The sequence below is a fragment of the Ischnura elegans genome, chromosome 2 (genome assembly GCF_921293095.1).
Source record: "Ischnura elegans chromosome 2, ioIscEleg1.1, whole genome shotgun sequence".
Classification (NCBI taxonomy): domain Eukaryota; kingdom Metazoa; phylum Arthropoda; class Insecta; order Odonata; family Coenagrionidae; genus Ischnura; species Ischnura elegans.
The window spans coordinates 64540241-64559457 of NC_060247.1; the positions used below are offsets into that span (position 1 = coordinate 64540241).

Sequence of the window (19217 nt, forward strand, 5' to 3'; positions counted from 1 at the left end):
TTGGGTTAGCAATACACCGAATAAATATTAATTAGTGGACCCTACCACTCACTGTATGTGTACGATACACATTTGATAAGCAACCTCAATAAATCGAGTCCACAAAATAATTAAAGTAATAATCCATTAAACTTTAATTTGGATATAAATTCACTATCTGGAATTTTTTGGACTCTTCTCCAGGAAATAATGAGAACTATACCAATAAAAAGGAAAGGCTTATATATTTTTAATATAATTTAATAAAAAAGGGCAATATAAAAAGTGCCACGGCTATTACATGCCTAATAACTCTTATTACACATCTCTAGAATACTTTAATACTCTCGGTGGACGATTCCAATAGCCTCCCGGCTAAATATGATGAGATAATAATGCATAGCACTCACTTCTTACAATTCTCGGAGAAACAAAATAGTCATATTTGTAGTGTTCTGCATGACTACTTTCATCACAGTTCAGATCTACTCTCACATGCATATCTGTCACACTCTTGAAGAATTGGTGAGACTAAAAATGCAACTCAAATCGATTTTATCGATAGAGCTCACAAGGACACAAGTGATGGCGTTTTCTTCAGACAAACGCTTTCAGAGTAGATGAATCAGTATCGACGGCTGGTTTTCACGCCGCCTTTGACACCTGTAAAGAAAATAATGACGCTTTAAAAAAAAGAGTAAATGATTGAATCAATTTAGCAACAATTAACCAATTTTGACAAAATAATTTAATTAACCTAGAGGCGCAGTATAATTTTAATTGCATTGAGATTATTTTAGATTATGCAATTAAGCTTTCTCAGATCATATGGATAGCGTGATTTAATTCCCGAACAGTTCTGATACATATCAAAAACATATTTTTTCACAATTTTATTTAACTTTTTAAAATAATTTACGAAAGATTTTTGTTCAGGTAACTTACATCTTGGACACTAAGCTTTATATGTGTGTTTCTATTTTTTTAAGATCAGACAGAGATACATAGAAACAGGAATGATAGTTTCTGCAGAGCAATAGTAAAAAGGCATACAACTCATCTTCGGTCCTCTTGTAAAAGCCCTCTTATATTGCTATCAAAAGCATTCATGGCAAAAATTGTAATAGTTAACTGATACAGTTACTACTGTATAGTAATGACTTCCAAGTAGCCTACCACTTCAGAAGTTATGAAAGCATTCTATGTATTAAAATTAGAGCCTGACTTAGGCTCTTACTATTGAACTTCCTGATGTATTTTAATGAAGTTTAAACGGTTTCAATACCTTAAGAAGATACAGGTGTTTTTACTGTGTTTTTGTCCTTTCCCAGTATTAAATATTAGTATCAAAAATGTTGCATAAGTAGTTTGTAAGAAGAATAGTAATTAACATTGCATTAAGAGTTATCTAGGAGGCAAGGATTCCATATAGCTAAAAAACTGTTGATAACTTGGAATTGTAAAGAAATTTCATCTTTGAATGCCTAAGCTTTGCAAGAAATTAAAACAGCTGTAACTATATTGTAAGGGAAAAATGAATTCCATGGGATATTCATACTACGAAATTGATAGCAATATTCTCAAAATATAGTCCTCTTTTAAGCATATTTTGACGAGGTATTTTGAAATATATTTGTAGCAAAGCAACACATTTTCCATTTATATTCAATTGTTTTTTTCATTTATGAAAATTTAACCTTAACTTGATCAATTATATACATGATAAGGCAATAAAGGTTAGAGTAAAATATTTTGTGGAGTAAAAATATATGCAACATCCGTCACATCATTGAATTCGTGGAATAAATCCAAAATTATGATACGCGTTAAATTCTCATTTAAAAAAATAACGTACCTATATGGCCAACAGCCTTGACCACGGATGATGAAGATGATGAGGAGGAACTAGAAGAAACTCCACCCAGGTGATGAGAACCGATAGAACCCGAGGAAGATTCGGCTTTGCTTTCTGATGCGCTGCCAATGCCAACATCATCAGATGCAGTCAACGATGATGAACCAGCTGAGGACTGGCTCCCGGAAATCACAGCCCCAACATCGACAACATGTCCTGCTTCACCAGCCTTCCCATGAGACCCTTCAACGTGTCCATGATGGGACCCGCCTTCAGCATGAACGGCACTGGCGTCGTGTTCATGAACTGTGCCGTGACCTTCAACATTGTGGTGCCCCTCAGTCTTTAGTGCACCATCAACCTGATGGTTTCCGTGCACGTCGTGTTGGTGGGATTCTTTCTTGGAATCTCCGACCTCGTGGTGATGTCCATCGGTCTTGTGATCTCCGTGCACGTGGATGTGATCTGCATGGACTCCAGTTTTATGGACATCCCCTTCCGTCTTAATTGCTTCATCGACCGAATGGTGGGCATCGTGTTTGTGAGATCCTCCAGCGAGGTGGCTCACTCCCAACTGCAGGGGTTCATCCACAAACTTGTGACCCTCTGCCCCGTGCGAAATCTCCGTCTTGTGCTTGTCGTGCGATTCGTGCACACCGTAATCGTGATGAGTTTCTGTTTTTAGACCTCCCACAGAGTGATCGTGATGTTCTCCGGCGTTGTGAACACCATGATCGTGGTCTTTGAGCTCTGATTTCACCACCCCGTCTACGCTGTGGTGGGACTCGGTCTTGTGTGCATCATCTGCTTTATGGTGTTCTTTGATCTGCTGCACGCCTTCCTCGTGATGGTGGTGGGCTTCAGTCTTCAAATTCTCCTCCGTATGCTCGTGGGTATCCTTTTTGTGACTCGAATCGGTGTGGAGATGGCCTTCAATATTATGGGACTCCTCTGTGTGATGCTTTCCATGGGTTACGGACAAGGTTCCTTCATGCTTGTGTTCTTCAGTCTTGTGCGAGCCATCAATGTGATGTTTACCCTCTGTCTTGGCAACCTCTTCTCCATGGTGATGAACTTCCGTTTTGTGGTGTCCCACTTTCTGCTGGTCGTGGGCTTCTACGACGTGATGATGGGTCACTTCTGCTGTCTTCACTGTGTCCGACGTGTGGACACTTTCCGTGGCGTGCACCCCTTCCACTTTATGTAAATCCTCCACCTTCTCGTCCGTATGTACATTATGAACTGTAGCATGATGCAGACCGGTTCCATGATGTTTGCTATTTCCTTCGACAGTGACGTGTTCTATTGCTCCGATGGCAACGTGAGGCTTGTCGACCTTTTTCTGAACATCCGAATGAATTCCTTCGACTGAAATATCAACATGAGCTTGATCATGACTGTGGTCTCCAACAACGGTCTTGTCTGTGTTCTTGTGAACGTGACCATGAACTCCTTCAGCAGTAACACCCACGTGTGTGTGGTCATGGTGATGGGCACCGGGAACGTTCTTCTCCATTTCTTTATGAACATGGCCATGGATTCCAACTGCTGGTATATCTACATGCTCCTGATCGTGGCTTTGGCCACCCACAACGGTCTTATCAGTATTTTTGTGAACGTGGCTCTCAATTCCCTCGGCCGAAGAACTCACATGTGCGTGGTCATGGCTGTGCCCACCGGCATTATTCTTCTCAATGGCTTCATGAACGTGGCCATGTGAACCTTGTGCTGAAGTGTCTACATGGGCTAAATCATGAGAATGTCCTCCAACAATTTCCTTATGAACACCATCCTTCCCGTGAGACCCATGAACATGTCCCTCAACACTCTCAGAGTGTTTTATTTTGGAAGAGTCTACAACGCCATGGACATGCACATTGTCATGAATCTTGCTGTGTTCATCGGTTACCTCAACGACTTCATAAGAATGCGTGTCCTTGTGGTGATTGTGTTTATCCTTTCCGTGGATATCATGGTGGTGATGCCCAGAAGCAGATCCATCAGCTTGAATCTCCTTGTGATGATGAACTGTCCCAAGCTCTGATCCTGAGTGCGATCCATGATGGTGATCTGAGCCTTCATTTGCAGAATGTGACTTTTCCACTGATGTTGTTTCGTGGCCATCATGGTTATGTGATTCAGGTACCCCGACAGTTTTTACAGGTGATCCTGCGTCAGAATGATCCTTGGTGAGGGATGTTATGGCACCCTCAGATTCAAGTACGGACCCTACTTGGCCGCCAGAGTGTGATCCGGATACAGACCCATCGTTTAAGTGAGCGGATGATGACAAACTGCCATGTTTAGATCCAGAGAGACCCTTGTGACCTCCAAAGTGAATGATATCGGAGCTGGAGCCTGATTGGGCACTGGATGATGACCCACTCACACTTCCAGATCCGTGATGTCCGTGACCATGCCCTTGGCTTCCGGAAACCGATTGGCTGGAAGACTGGCTGCCAGAACCTGAAATGGCACCCGGAGCTTCCCCGTGAATGTGCCCGTGACTTCCTCCAGAATGCGATTGACTGCCGGACTGACTACCGGACGAAGATATAGATCCACCATGTCCAGCACCAGAGGTAGAAGATGATCCCGATTGACTTTGAGAGCCAGAAAGAGAGCCACCATCTCCATTAATTGACTGGGAACCGGACTGGCTTCCGGATGAAGAGCCACCTCCGTGAATTCCCCCGGCTAAGGATGAAGACCCAGACTGGCTCTGGGACGCCGACCCACTGACTCCCCCATGGCCTTTATGCACCGAAGTAGATCCGGCATTGCTACCGGATGAGGAGGATGAACCGGAGATACCTCCCAGTCCAGAGGATATAGAGCCGGACTGGCTGCCACTTTGGGATGCCGAACCTGAAATTCCTCCATGACCTCCTATGCTACCCGAATTACTACCAGAGGAAGAGCCGGAAGACGATATTCCGCCATGGTCTCCTGAGAGAGTAAAGGAGTCGGAGCTACTTCCAGAAGAAGCGGCTGATCCTCCATGGTGTCCACCAACTTTGCTTCCAGAAAGCGATGAAGACCCAGAATGGCTCTGAGAACCCGATAAGAAACCCCCTGGGACACCAGTTAACGATCCGGACGAAGAGAAGGAGCTGGAATGGCTGGCTGATCCGGAAGCTACGCCTTGTTTTCCTGCAGAGAGAGATCCAGACGAACTTCCAGAAGATGAATGGCTTCCAGAAAAGGCTGGGAATCCCAGTCCAGGAATAGAGCCGGGACTGCCCTTAACACCAGTAAAGGTGGGGTCGAGGCCGAAGTGTTCGGCATCCAAGGTGAGACCAGCGGATGGCGATTTGCCCGCGTTGAATCCACCGACGTCGAAGATATGGGGGTGACCTGTGAAATAGATTCCCGGTAAATAAAGCGAGGAAACAAAAACTGCACATCATCTACTTTTTTCTCTTTCCATAGTATTCATTGCAATGCTGTTTCAGAAAAGTAACTATGTTGGGAAATAAATTCGATTTAAAAAAGTTTGAAACTTTCTAATGCAGTGACGGTTTACTTCAGTTCTCTTTGAAAGCAAGCTTATGAATAGTGCTGGAGAAATAATACATATGATATTTCTTAAGCGATAACTCCGTCATATAATTTTTATTCATGTAAATTTTTTAATGAAATGAATACAATAATTCGATATTTTAATAGTTTAAAGTGGGCAGCAATTTTATGAAGAGAAAATTTTTGGAGAAATAATGGAAATCGGAAATAGATTTTCAAGACACAAGCCTTCAAGACAAAACGAAAAGAGTTTACCAAGACAAAAATAATGCATTGCCACATAGAAAAGGAGAACTAATCTATCTCCCCTAATTACAACTAAATGTCGCACTTTGTGAGCCACATGAAATATTATTTTCGTGCATCTATTAAGTTCCATAAACTTGTGAGGATAATATTGGAGATAATTTATGATGCCAATTTCAATACAGGTATGCAGTATATATTAATAAAAATAAGACGTTAACTTCATTGACTAAGAATTTCCTCAGCACAAAATTCAGTAATAAAATAACGCTTACCTCCATGATGTCCTAATCCAAATCCATGATGTCCAGGAATTGGTTTCTTGCCTCCTGCAAAAGAGACAAAGACTTTTTTATTACCTATGACAGATCAGTACTAATTTTCTAAAATTATACTACTTAGTTTGTACTATTCTGCATCATACCCTTCAAAACATCTTGTTTCTTAATTTTATATTCTCAATACTTCTTTGAGGATGTAATTATATTAGTGGCCAAATGGTTAACTAGTAATTTAATTACACACGAATCATCTTTAATCGACACCAATATCAGTAAAAGAAGTTTTGTGAATTCCAATTCTCGTAACTTTACTATGCACACCAAATGTTTCTATGCTTCGTTTCGATAGGTCAAGAGTAAAATCAAGTCATGAACACGATTTTCCACCACATTTAACCCAAAGCCTGCAAGGTTTATTGACTCTAATACATGACTTTTTATCCGTTGAAACTGTTAATATTCCATGAACTCCCAGCAATCTCTAAAGTTACTTCCCATTTTGTAGATCAAGAACAGCTCACTAGGGGCAATTAACCCATTGGCTTGGGATTTTAACTTAAAAATCCAACCTGGAGAACTAGTCTGATCTTATACGCTCAGCCAATGAATAATAAAATGCATGCGTTGCTACATACATCAGCAGCCAATTTATGTTAATTCCTTTTCCTGGTTCTTAAGGTGACTTGAAGGCCAAATATGACAAGAATGCGAGAGTGAGACTGGTGAGATGCATTTTTTAACTGATTTGGGTGATATCCAAACATCGAAGCAAGACAAGCGTTTGAGTCATGCGCCTAGGTTTTCCCAGCATGGAAATAATTTTCGCCCTCGTATCGTAACCTTGTGCGTAGCCTCGAATGAGTAAGTCACAGAAAACAATTTACTCAGTGGAACAAGGAAAATTAATGAAGATTATTTGATGACTCCAAAGCTTCAAACTGATTACGAAAATATCTCCATCTCAAAATGTCGTAATTTTTTAATGAGAATGTATTCCTAGATTTAACTTTGAATTGACTGAAATGCCTCGTTACAACTGCAGAGCAGACGCGCATTAGAATTAAAAATTGAACGGGGTGAACAATAATTGATGGACTTTGGCACTTAGATACTTATGGATACACTATCCGATCAATATATTTTTAATTATCCAAAAAATAATTAAATATTATAGCTTGAAAAATAGTATACCTACATATCCTTAACGTGATAACTTTATTTACGTCGGCGAGGAGGAGTTCTTTTTATGATCAAAATGATTGTTCTATCAAGGCAAACTTATAGACTTCTCACTCGCAAAGTTTGAGTAAAAATAGAGGTAAATGCATTCAGTTATTTCCCTGAAGTATAACCGTAGCCTCAAAATTACTCTAGTGTGCTTGGTTACCAGCTTCCACGCTTTTCCCATGAGCTTAAAAAGTAATCATTACTCTGAACTTGATTATAGGTCCGCTCTCGTTGACGGCTCTATCGTCGAGGATAATTATGCGGATTCACGCTTCAGCCTGGGTCCTAATCGCCTTCCGGTGTTCAAGTGTCGATGAAGATTGTTGTGGTGCGGCAAAAATTCCCCAAGGCGGAGTTGAGACCGGTTCTCAACGAACGGCGGACAAGCGCGCTGATACCACAAGCCAATCGGGGACAACCCCTACTTAAAGGTGAGCATCGGTGAATAATCAGCAAGAGCACAGGAGGAAGTAATCAAGATGAAACGCGAAAAAGAACAGCTATTCCTTTTAAAGAGTCATATTGCGTAATTTTTCATCGCGTGATTCTGCACATTAAAATTTCTCCGGAGTAATTGTTATTTTTTTCCCTTTCCCATCCACATCAACATTCAATTTTATCTCACCAATCATTTTTCTCAAGAGTTTTTTTTTCCTTTTTATTTTAAGAAATGATAGACGTGAATGAGTCGGAGGAAATTCCAGGTATATTGCCTTTTAAATGCATTATGCAGCTAAAAGGCAATTTTAATTCACAGTAAAGCAATAATATGGGTTTTAATTCGTGAATTAAATAAATTATATATTATATAAATAACGAATTAAATTCAAATAATTCATGAATTAAAATGCATTTTCTATATAAATTATAACGTAATGGTAGCATTTGGTCTCAAAAATATTTAACTTATAATATTATGAGTATGTTGTTAACGTAAAAATGTGAAAGTATATATGCTGATTACATTGAGTCACTACAAAATAAATTTTTCTATAAGCGTGTATTTTTCGTGGGATGCATTAGAAAAACAAATTATATGAATTTTTTTTAGTTTTCATCGTATTCCTCAACTTATACATAGAGAATAGTTGTTTGTCATGGAAAGGTCAAATGAAAAAATCGGACGAAACGAAAGGAAACTCAAAGTGAGAGAGAATTTCAGGAAATTCTATTTTTTTTAAAGGACAAATGTTTTTATAGAGTCAATTAACTTGCTTCACTGTTACAAGGACTACCAAATAGGACAAGGACCAGTTTAATCAGAGCAAAAAGGAGAGAATAGCGCCCAATTCTATACTGGGTAGAGAAAAGTGAAACCACGACTTGGCCCCGACTTTGATCGATGGATATTGTATATTTATTCATTTTTTTAGACTGTGCCAGTGAAAATTTACAGTTTCAATTTAAATATAATTGATCATCTAGTTGTGATGGTGAATTTATTTAAGACCCTATCTCAATGGCAAAATGTATGTTACTCAAAACTGTTAGTAATAATTATTTTCCACGGTAATGACAAGAGATTTACCTCTAATTTTCTATATCTGAAGAGTTTCTTTTGTTATCAGGGGAATTATCCTATTACGATATTCCCAAAGTAAAAAATAAAATATTCTGTAACAACAATTAACCAAAAGAACTTGATAACCTTTGAATTTAAATTCAAAAATGGTAATGGGTATAAATTTCATAGTTTTATTTCCTCAATAGATAGGTATTAAGTTAGCAAATCAACGAAAAAATATTTTTTGATTGCATCATAAGTGAAAATGTAGGGGAGCAAAAGTAATGCTAAGCACAAAAGTGCAATACACTAGCATAAAAAAATCAGTTATATTTCTGTGTCCATGACAATCTATACTTAAACTCAGAAAAACTCGATGGCAATTATGAAACTAACATAAAACTTTGATTCTTTCAATGTAGGAAATAAATTAGTTACTGAATGTATTATAGCATAAGTGAACAACTGTACCGAATGAAAAAAATTGAATTTACCGTAAAACTTAAAGACAAAATATATGTTAGAGTCATTCACTTTGAGTGGTGATAAAGATAACTTAAATAAAGGCCTTCACAATTTACCTTTCATTAGCACTGTTTTCAAGACGAGAAAATAAAAATATACAACTTACTCAAACATTAAATTTCACTTATGATAACATAATATTTTTTTGGGGCCAATTCAATGCAGCAAGGGAAAACATACGATTCTTAGTAGTTTCTCAATCACAGTTGTTACGCAATACTGACCTTTGACTCCTTCAATCGGGTAAGCTGACGCCCAGCCCACCAAGCACGTCGCGAACAGGAACGAGAGGATCCAGCTTCGAGCCCCGGATGGTGGAGCCATGTTTTTTCCTCCCTGCAGCAATCCCGCGAAGCACACCTTATATGTAGACCGCTGACGATATTCCACAATGCACCCCCTTTACTTCGTTAAATGCTTGCCGGATCGATTCCCGGGGGGCTGTATTTAGCGATTCGCACGGTGGGAGACGCTGGTCCAGACTGCGACCGGTTCAAAAAGGCCGGCAGTCTTTTATACGAGGGCTTTTTGCACGTCGATCTGCACGCCGCCGCGCCTCGGAGGTCTCCCGGAGAGAGGGCTTCCAAAGGCCCGGAGGATGGGGCGAAGACCGCGGTTGGAGGGGGAGTGGTATGACGGTTGGCTGCGGCAACGGGGTTCGGCCAATTGGATGGCGGGATAGCTCGCCAAGCCGACGCCAATTCCACCCCCTCCCTCCACCCACCCTCCTCCACCGCCCAACCTCCATCCCTTTCCACCCTACACCACGACGTTGCCCTAGGTTGACCTACCCCTCCGCTATAGGGCTGCCTAGACCGCCTAGGTATGCTCCATTGATGGAGGACAATGTTGCTGGTAATCGTCAATTTCGATGGAGTCATTAATATCTTAACCCTCTCTAACCCACAGCTGCTTCTGGGAGAAACTAAATTTTAAGACTTCTCATTCTAAAAATGTGAAAAATTTTCCTCTCAATCATAATTATTGTGGCAGCTACATATTTCGCCATTAAACTTTACAGCACAAAAGAACACGTAGTTTATATCTTTCCTATATAGAGCTGGAAATGTATATATTTTTGATGTTACTTAGAAGCAACATTGGGTTATAATGGGTTAATAACGTTGATCGATTGTCTGCCGACTGCCAATACTCCACCGATTGTCAATAGCCCTCTGAATTTAATTAACCTAAAGATCTGCAGAAAAATAATCAACCAATTTTATAGGGTTAGCCCACCCACAGTTTTTCCGTTAACGAAGGGTTTATAATTGTCCCTGGCCTCTTGGTTATCAGAGGGTACAATTATTTTAGTAAACTTTATTTTCATCAATGTACATGTTGTTGATGTTGTGTATCCTTTAATGCTTCGTATATTTTTAAGCTATTTCAAGTTTTAAATGGCTATTGTTTCTGCAATTTCAATAGCTGTTGGTTTAGCAATTTTAATGCTCATTTGGTTGAAAATCACCAATGCTGCAATTTTATTGTTGATTATTGGGGCTTGGACGATTGTTAATGGCAATCAATGACCATTCTCACGCATAGGATACCAAACAATGACATGCTAAATATCGTCATCGAACCCTGGTGGTCAATGTTTGCAATCGAACAAGCCTATGTCTGCCACCATCCTTTTCCCTTAGGTCTTTCCTTACTTCGAGCTGCAACCCTTTGAGACGTTTAGAAAGGGAACGCAGTCTGCCAGCATCACACCCCAACGCACCGCAACAGGCTCCCGAGTAAAGTATCGCTTTCGTAATTTGCATAACGCGTCGGGACACTCGGACGAGACAAAGAGTGAGGTTGGAGGGTTATCCAGCAGCGCGTGGCAAAGTGGCAAGGAAAGGATAAGGCATCCAAGCGAGGATAATTCGAGTAAACTTATGTTTCACGGGTATCTCATGCTTTCCCGGCGTAATAATGTGTTAAAGGCAGCGCGGATATTTCACCAGGGAAAAGTTACATAGCTGCCACTCGACGCTAGGATGAACAAAACGTAGATACATCATGCTGAGAGGAAACGAGGTTGAATAAATTTTCCCAGGAATGGGTAATCTTGGAAACCGATTAAATAGAAATAAAAATTCCGAAAGCGGTATTTCCATCAATGACGGCAGGTAATCATTGCGAAGGTTGAATAGAGTTCATTAAGAGCTCGACTAAAAATGAGATAATATTTTATAGAATTTCCTATTTCTTGAAATATCGCGTCTGCATTTGCGAAAAAACGTGGCCTGATGAAGAATCAGGGTGACCTCTTACAGTTGTGAAGGAGAGGTTTGTTCCCGAAAGATACATTGACTAGGTACGTCTATAGAAGTAATGGACGTAATTTGAACCCAAATCTTTGCATTGGTTAATAAAAGATTTACGAAGTTGAAAGCATGGACTAAAGCTTGAGACAAATTTTTCCATAATAAATCGCCACCATAAATTAGGCAATCAGACAATAATTATCAAATACGAGTCGATTACATATGGATATTGAATTAAGAATTACTAGTGATGGTTTTTTTCAGATGAAATTTCGCAGATAAATGACATGATTTTGGGTAGTCATCCTAAATCAGCTGCAGATCGAAACTAAACTGGAAAATAGTTTTTTAAATTTATTTCTCGACCTCGCCATTGAATTGGGGGCAACTTGTAACCCACATCTTCCTAAGATGATCGTAGGTGTTGCAATGCGAATGAAACATATCATTTTACCAAAGACATTTATATATCTCTCCTGCCTAAGGTAGATATATTCATCCTAATATGAATTTGGTCGTAGTCAACAAGCCCGATTGCCTGATTATAAGTCCATTGATTTTTTTAGTATGAGTTACGGTAAAGATATAGACAGTTTATCAGTACACTTCGGCCATCTAGATTTTTCTTTATATTGATCACTAATATCGCTCGATAAACGCTTTTCGAGCATCTCTATTCTTATCCATGGGAGCGATGATAACTTAGTCCGTATGGACCTCTTGTATGAAGTGTTAGGAGTGTTGAAACCCAATTTCACTCCATCGCTAACTCATTTAATTAACTCCAAGAAAATGGCCCTTGATTAGCACTTCACTCGAGCTACGAGTGGAATGAAGAGTGTCATCACAATCTGTAATTGATACAACGAAGGGCGCGAATCTTAAACTGAAATTTAATGATTCCACTCTAAGTTACGCAAAATTTCATTCATAAGTTTAAAACTTTTTATCCTAGTGAGAGATGGTGTACTTCTATGCTAAATTTTGTGAATTCGGTTAGAATTATTTTTAGCAAAACATTTGTAATTTTTTTAATTACGCCAACATAATAAATATTCAATGAACTGAATTTTGATTGAGTGGATGATAATCACTTAAATAATTACATCCTTTAATACAAGGAATGTAACATTTATGTATCAAATCTCTCGAAAAAATGTTTCCTTTTCTGTCCAAATAAGAAATCAGAGCCATTTGTTCACATATGTAACACAATCCTGATTATAATCTTAATCCGTGCCTAGGATAATCCATACTTACTTTTTAAAAGCTGAAACTCATCAAATATGCTCTGAGCTTTCAGGCGAGGTGTGTGTGGGGCAAGTACTCAAAATTACTCATCAAATATCTCGAAAAAATGGTGTCTTTTTTGTCCAAATAATAAATCAGTGCCATTAGATCACATTTGTAGCCCAACCCTGATCAGAATCTTAATACGTTACTAGGGTAAAGCATTCTTGCTTTATAAAAGCTAAAACTTATTAAAACAGTTCATTACTTATCGTTCGGCTTAACTTTTAATTAAGATAAAAAAGTTATCTGAATTTGCACGAATTCAGCCACAAGGATTTTTTTATCGTTCACTGTTTCAGATCGGGGCATATTTCGGGATAGTAAATTTTCTTATATTTAATGCTTATTGGATGTGACTCATGTGACTAAGACCATTTCAAGTGTCTTGCGTAGCGATGGAATTCGAGCCAAGGTGAAGGCTTGATTCTTGGAACACTGGTGGGGCGTTGCCCGCCGTAGTGACAAGATAGTTTTCAACAATAGAACTTTGTGACTCTCGCACTAGTGTTACTGAGTCATTTTCTATCTCGATGAAATGACTAAAAATTCTCTACGAATTCACTACTCTACCTGTGTAATAATCTAATTTGTGCGGAATTCAGCGCTCATTTTGTTGGGTGAAAGTTACATCCAGCTATCTCGGAGAGTAATTACACTTTTCCTTCTATACGTAGAAATCATGATAGTAATATGAAAAAGGCAAACCCTGAATTTAGAGATTCTAGAAAAATCACAAAAGTTGCCTATGGCGAAAATATTTATTTCATTTCCCTCAACCGATTGTTATTGAACAGTTACACCACGTAAGGTGAGGATAAGAATTTTAAATCTCGGGAATAAGTGATCAGCATGGGTAGTTCCAGTGGCAAAGTATACCAGGAAAACTTTTCCTTGAGCATCCACATGCAGACTGAGTCATACGCTTCAGCATGAGAGGTATGCTTTGATAAAGCTTATTCCTTTTGTTGTTCTCCCAACTGCATCTTGTTATAAAATCTACTCTTTCATCGACACGAATACTACAACTCGACTCAACATACTCGACAACAATACAATTGAAAACAGGAGGAGGGAGCATATAATTACATTGATTAGAAAAATTATACTTAATAATTGCATCGTGATGGATCGAAAAATAGTATTTTATTCCTGTACTCGAGGAGCCAAATTTATAGTAAAATGTGTATTTTTGGTTCCGCTTTCCACTGTATATCCTTCAACACTCATTGAACACTTAATTTGGTCTATACTTTAATCAAATGCATAATATACCCACTTAAATCGTATAAAGTCACATAGGTCACGCTAGTGATATCGTAAGTCGTTCCCCATTCATATTAATTCTAGTACTCCCTTTAAAGGGTCTTTAAGTGATGCTCGCAAGTTTTTAACGCAATTATTCTTTTTATCTTTCTCATTCTGTTCAAATGTTGTAACGCTAATTCACTTCCAGTTCCTGTCTCAATTGAGCTATAACTATGATCATCAGACTTCTTTTGGAAGCCATCATGCGAGGAACAAGTTACGAAGCATGAGGCGTCGAAGGAAGAAGGTTTTCTGTACCATAAAGGTGAATAAATACATGATATCTCGTATTATTTGATGCCATTGACTCTTTGAAAGCTCATAAAAACGCAAGAATAAGAAACTACTACTACTAAAAGAGATACATATCTATCGGCTGCTGCAGTAACTTGGTACTGTGGGGTGGTAAAGAGTAGCAATTTTATCAAAGAAGCGAGGTCAATGCTGGAAAGACCTGAGATTTCTTCAACCCTGTTATGCTTTAGTCTCTTCGCAACTGATTTTAATATTTGGAATTGATAATAATATATCATAGACTAAAATAAAATCACTATGCTCTATTCTACACTTTATTTTAAATAGCACGACCCGGGTTTCAGCATCTAATGCTATCATCAGGTGCTGAAACCTGGGTCGTGCTATTTAAAATAAAGTGTGGAATAAAAAAAAGTTATTTTATTTTATTCTATAATGAAGCAATTCCACAAAGTAACGCCTGAGACCGTGTCTTATATATTAATATATGTTTAAAACTAAAAATATCGCACGTTTGGCTTGCAGTTAGCATTACCATCATGAGGACCACGTACGATTCACGTTACTCTTTTTGCATGCATTTGACCTTAATTGAGCTAAGAACCCTAACCACAGTCGCTATTTTCATTGTTTCATTTCGGCATTACCAGGATACATGAATAAAATTTATCTCTTTAATAATAATTTATCTTATTTCTTGCCTGAATGCACATAAAACTTCTGCTGACCTTACATATACTATTTTCGGTGGCGTAATCATTTTCTTTTCACTTTAACGCTTCAATTACTGCAATCAACATGCTGTTTAAATGTCAACATAATATGATTGCAGGGCTAAAAGGGAATGGCTAACGATGCATACGGCCCTCGAAATGCTTGAATAGCTTGCTTTATGAGGGTTTAGCTTTAAGTTGCAATTGGCAATTCACAAACAAACTTGAATAAATCGTGTTATATCTAATGAAAATCATTACTTTATAGCTCAGCAAGTTTGGCTATTTCAGCGATCAATAGCACATAATCTTACCTGGTCAGTGTACAGGGAGCACACTGCATCTCAATATAAGGAGAGGTAATGCCGTCACTAATTATTTTTTTTTCAGCTTCAAATGTTTAAATTCAGCATCAAAACTCGGCGAAACTATAATGAGAATGCTATAACATAATGTGAGGTCGGACGTTTGCCATTCTATGCGAGTTAGATCATGTAATTTTTCTCGGAATCGGTCGAGTTTTCCTCTTGTACCGGGAATGGGTATAAAAGAGGATGCGCAGGAAAAAATAAAATGTTTTGGGATTTCTCGCCAACGTCCTTGAGGACTATTTTTTTTAACTCACTTATCCATTCCACATGTCAAACCTCCTGGTTTTCCCCCTCCCTTTTGCTAACGATGATGCCGCTATACTTTCCCAGCCAATAAGTGAACCAACAAGAGTCTCGTAATTGGTCACAGCGATGTATCATATCTTGAATGACGCATAGGCCTGTATTATGTGATTTGCAACAAAAAAGTTGGATGGGGAGGGAACACAAAAGTTAGTGCGCTAGGCTATTGATGGAAGGAGGGTTGGAATCGAAGGAGAAGCCTTCATGCACGCCAAAAAACAATATTCTCGAAGTGCGAGGTGGCCCAGACAAAGGAAATAGCACCTCCATTTACTATGAATTTCATTAGAATTATTAGCTGATATCTAATTTATTATACTTCAAAGAACTGTGTATGAATATTTTATGTACAGTTACGATGCAGCTTAAATTGCACGTGCGAGTGATTGATATTGGGTTATTCAATTTAGACCTAAGCTGTCGTACCTTAGTGTTATAGATGAAATTCTTACATCCATTCTGAAAATTTCTTGCATAAGAAATCATGAGAAAAAACGTTGAAGAAAATGTTCGCGCACTGGCTGGCACATAAATAAAACTTAATGATGAGTCACCCACCCCTTTCCTCCCTCCCTGGGGAGAAAATGACGCCCGTTCCCCGAAGCGCTTGGGAAAAACTTTTTGATGATACTGAGAACCGTTTGGGTGGATGATTTGAGGAACGAAGGGGGAGGGTTCCAGGGAACAGGAGAGGGGAGGTTGAGATGAGATAAAGAACAGTAGGAGGAAACTGAAGGGTGTGAGGTAGAACGGCCGAGTTGAGCAGATGGGATGGGAAGAATCTCTAAGGGAAATGATGGAGAGGAGCTAAGGAAAAATTCTGAAATCAATTTTTTCTGGCGAAAATTTCGCCAAGCAGCATCAGGGATGTGATTATTATGCATGTCTATTTTAAGTCACATCTGGAATGAATTGATCCTGATTACACAAACCGTTATCTACAGATGAGGATGGGACGAGAAAAATATTCCTAGTAAATGAGGAAGAGGAGCTGAAAAAAAATGTTATGGAATCAATTTTTTCACGAAAATATCGTTAAGTAGAAGCATTGATACGATAATGTATGTCTTTGATGGCTATGTCTGGTATAATATGAACCTCATCATACTAACTGTTATTTACAAAAGAGTTCCTCGTTTGAAATATGCCGATAAGTTTAATAAGCCGATATTTAAACATCTGAAGAAGTGGATTAGTAATATAATTTCTCCAACACAGGAGCACTGAGTCAATTGTTTTCGCTCGAAGCTTGAGGGCATGGAACAGGCTAATACTTTCATTCCGTTTCTGTGAGTGTCATAGTGGTATAATGTGTGTTTTTCAACTATTTAAAGCATTTCTTTGGTTATTCGGTATTCCGTTGAGCAGAACGCTTGACCTTGGAATTAGTCATTCCAAAAACTTTCGGTTGGAATTAAATATTTTTTTTAAATTAATACAGGAATAAAATAATATCCAAATGCCTCCATGAAAATGGCTATTATTGCGGCTCTTGGGATAATATAATGATCTCGATAGAGATGTTTGTATTTATATTTTATAATTTCTTTTCTTCTTAATACAAATATATATATTTATTCTGTTGAATTCTTGTTAAATTTCACTTTATTCCTCTTTTAAACAATTGCTGTCGAAGAAATTTAATGGAATATTTTTGTGCAGCATTCATTTTGGTTTATTATGAATTTTATTAGAAATACTCCCACACTATTCCAATACTGCTTGTGAATGACCTTATCAAATTTTATCACCGATGATAACTTCCAGAGTTTAAAATAAATATGTGTAAATTGTAATTAGTTGGCATTTAAAGGCATCGAAAGCGAACAGTAAAATTTCAAGAATTATTTCACCGCCTTGAAACTTTTCTAACAGCACCATATCGACCAAAACATAAAACATTAGATCTATCGCTATACAATAACCGGTATTTTTTCAACACCGCTTGCTATTTCACCGTTATAGGAAATGCTTCTGAGAACAGCTAAGAACGGGAAATCCAGATCTTCAACTCGGCTGACAACTGGCGAAAACGACGTCGCCTTTTCGAAAATAAATCTTTCCCAGCTATCCGCGCGAGAAAGATCCCCATTCATGTTTGACACACGTCGAGCTTCGTCCATATTACCAGGAAACACAAAGGGCCAATCCCACAACGGCAATCAAGTACAATTGTTCTCTTGACCATCTAGTTGGAAATATAGAAGGCGAAATGCACTTTCATCATACATCTTTGGCAAGACTATAGATTAAAACCTTTTCCTTGGAGCCATAGGAAGTCTAGGAAGATGAATGCAACAGTTTCATTTTGACATATTGGGCTTTATAATTCACATATGATATATGATTATCAAACTTGCTTATTTAGATCCATTGAAAAAGGAGTTTGAATTTCAAATATATTTTTCATTAAAAAGAAACAAAACCCGGTATAGAATTGCATCCTATAAAGTTCCTATGCATGAAATATTTTCAAAATCGTCCACTAAAATACATTTTGACCTCAGGTAATGGTGAGCTTTTGTCAATATGATTATTTCTTAAGAATTGTATGTTAGTATTGAATCGAGGCAATTATCACTAAATTCTGCAAGTTTCCACCGATGTGGCCTTGCTGATGGTACTAAAGTGCCGGAACTGATGCCCGTTATTGTTTTAAACTTGACACATTATCCCCATATTATTGACTAAAAATGAATTACCGTGAAAATGTGAAAGGTTTTATTCTCTTTATTGATGTATCCTGATCAGAGTAGGTTTAAAAGGTAGGCTATTATATAGGCTTCGGCTTGGGATATTTGTTAACGTTAAACACTTTTCGGTAACTCGTAAAAGTGCTAAAGATATTCCAAGATATTCCGCAGTATTTCATTCTGAAATCAGTGCATACTTCGAATTCTATTGCCGTTAGCCCTCTTCTTTCCAGTCATACTCATACGTGCTAAGACGTTGCATAGCTCCCACTTGCCAGTCGTGTTTTATTTTCTTTCATAAAGTAATACTCGTTTATAACTAAATCCAAATTTTACCAGATATAGAGATACTTTTTTCAATAAGAAAATATATTTAGAAAAAAAATTCACTCTTGAGATACAAAAAAATCTTTGCAACAGTTGACGCATCTCTTCTGCTTGACCGGTCTGCCACCGTGGCGCATACTCGTTCAAAACTTATGCCATCCACTTGAAATTTTCGCGAATCTTATTTTAAAATTTACCTGCATCTCAAATGTAAAAAGTTTTCTTCAGTATATATTTTCAGATGAATAATATCTATATTGGCGAGAAACACAGGTGTTGACAACCGTCAGCAAACTCATATTTTGTTATTTTCAATATAGTAGAACATATCCCATATTGAAAGTTCCACGGCCGTGTACTCATTGAATGAAATAATTCATCAAGGTGATCTATATTGGCGATAAATACAAACGTTGACGGTTGTCATCATTTGTATTTATCGTCAATGTAGGTATTATACATCTGAAAATATACTGAAAAAATGTTTACATTTGAGATGCAGGTAAATGTTAAAATGACCCCACAACATGTATCGTGAATAGTTGGGTAGAATAAGGTGC

At 38.1% G+C, this 19217-nt stretch overlaps 1 protein-coding gene across 1 annotated transcript; it reads right to left on the bottom strand.

Annotated features, from left to right (window-relative positions):
* Nucleotides 1-224: 224 nt before the first annotated feature.
* On the bottom strand, nt 225-9697 carry LOC124153865 (filaggrin-2-like). The gene is made up of 4 exons (XM_046527246.1): nt 9364-9697; nt 5878-5931; nt 1835-5191; nt 225-642 (listed from the first exon to the last, which is right to left on the bottom strand). Exons 1-4 carry the CDS (start codon nt 9461-9463, stop codon nt 605-607), a joined length of 3549 nt encoding a protein of 1182 aa, XP_046383202.1. The 5' UTR covers nt 9464-9697; the 3' UTR covers nt 225-604.
* Between the last annotated feature and the right edge of the window lie 9520 nt (nt 9698-19217).

Excerpts from the sequence above, each read along its gene's own strand:
- LOC124153865 (XM_046527246.1), bottom strand. The coding sequence starts at position 9,463 with ATGGCTCCACCATCCGGGGCTCGAAGCTGGATCCTCTCGTTCCTGTTC. Across the intron at positions 5,932-9,363 it reads CCCGATTGAAGGAGTCAAAG|GAGGCAAGAAACCAATTCCT; the intron begins GTCAGTATTGCG and ends TCTCTTTTGCAG. Across the intron at positions 5,192-5,877 it reads TGGATTAGGACATCATGGAG|GTCACCCCCATATCTTCGAC; the intron begins GTAAGCGTTATT and ends TCTATTTCACAG.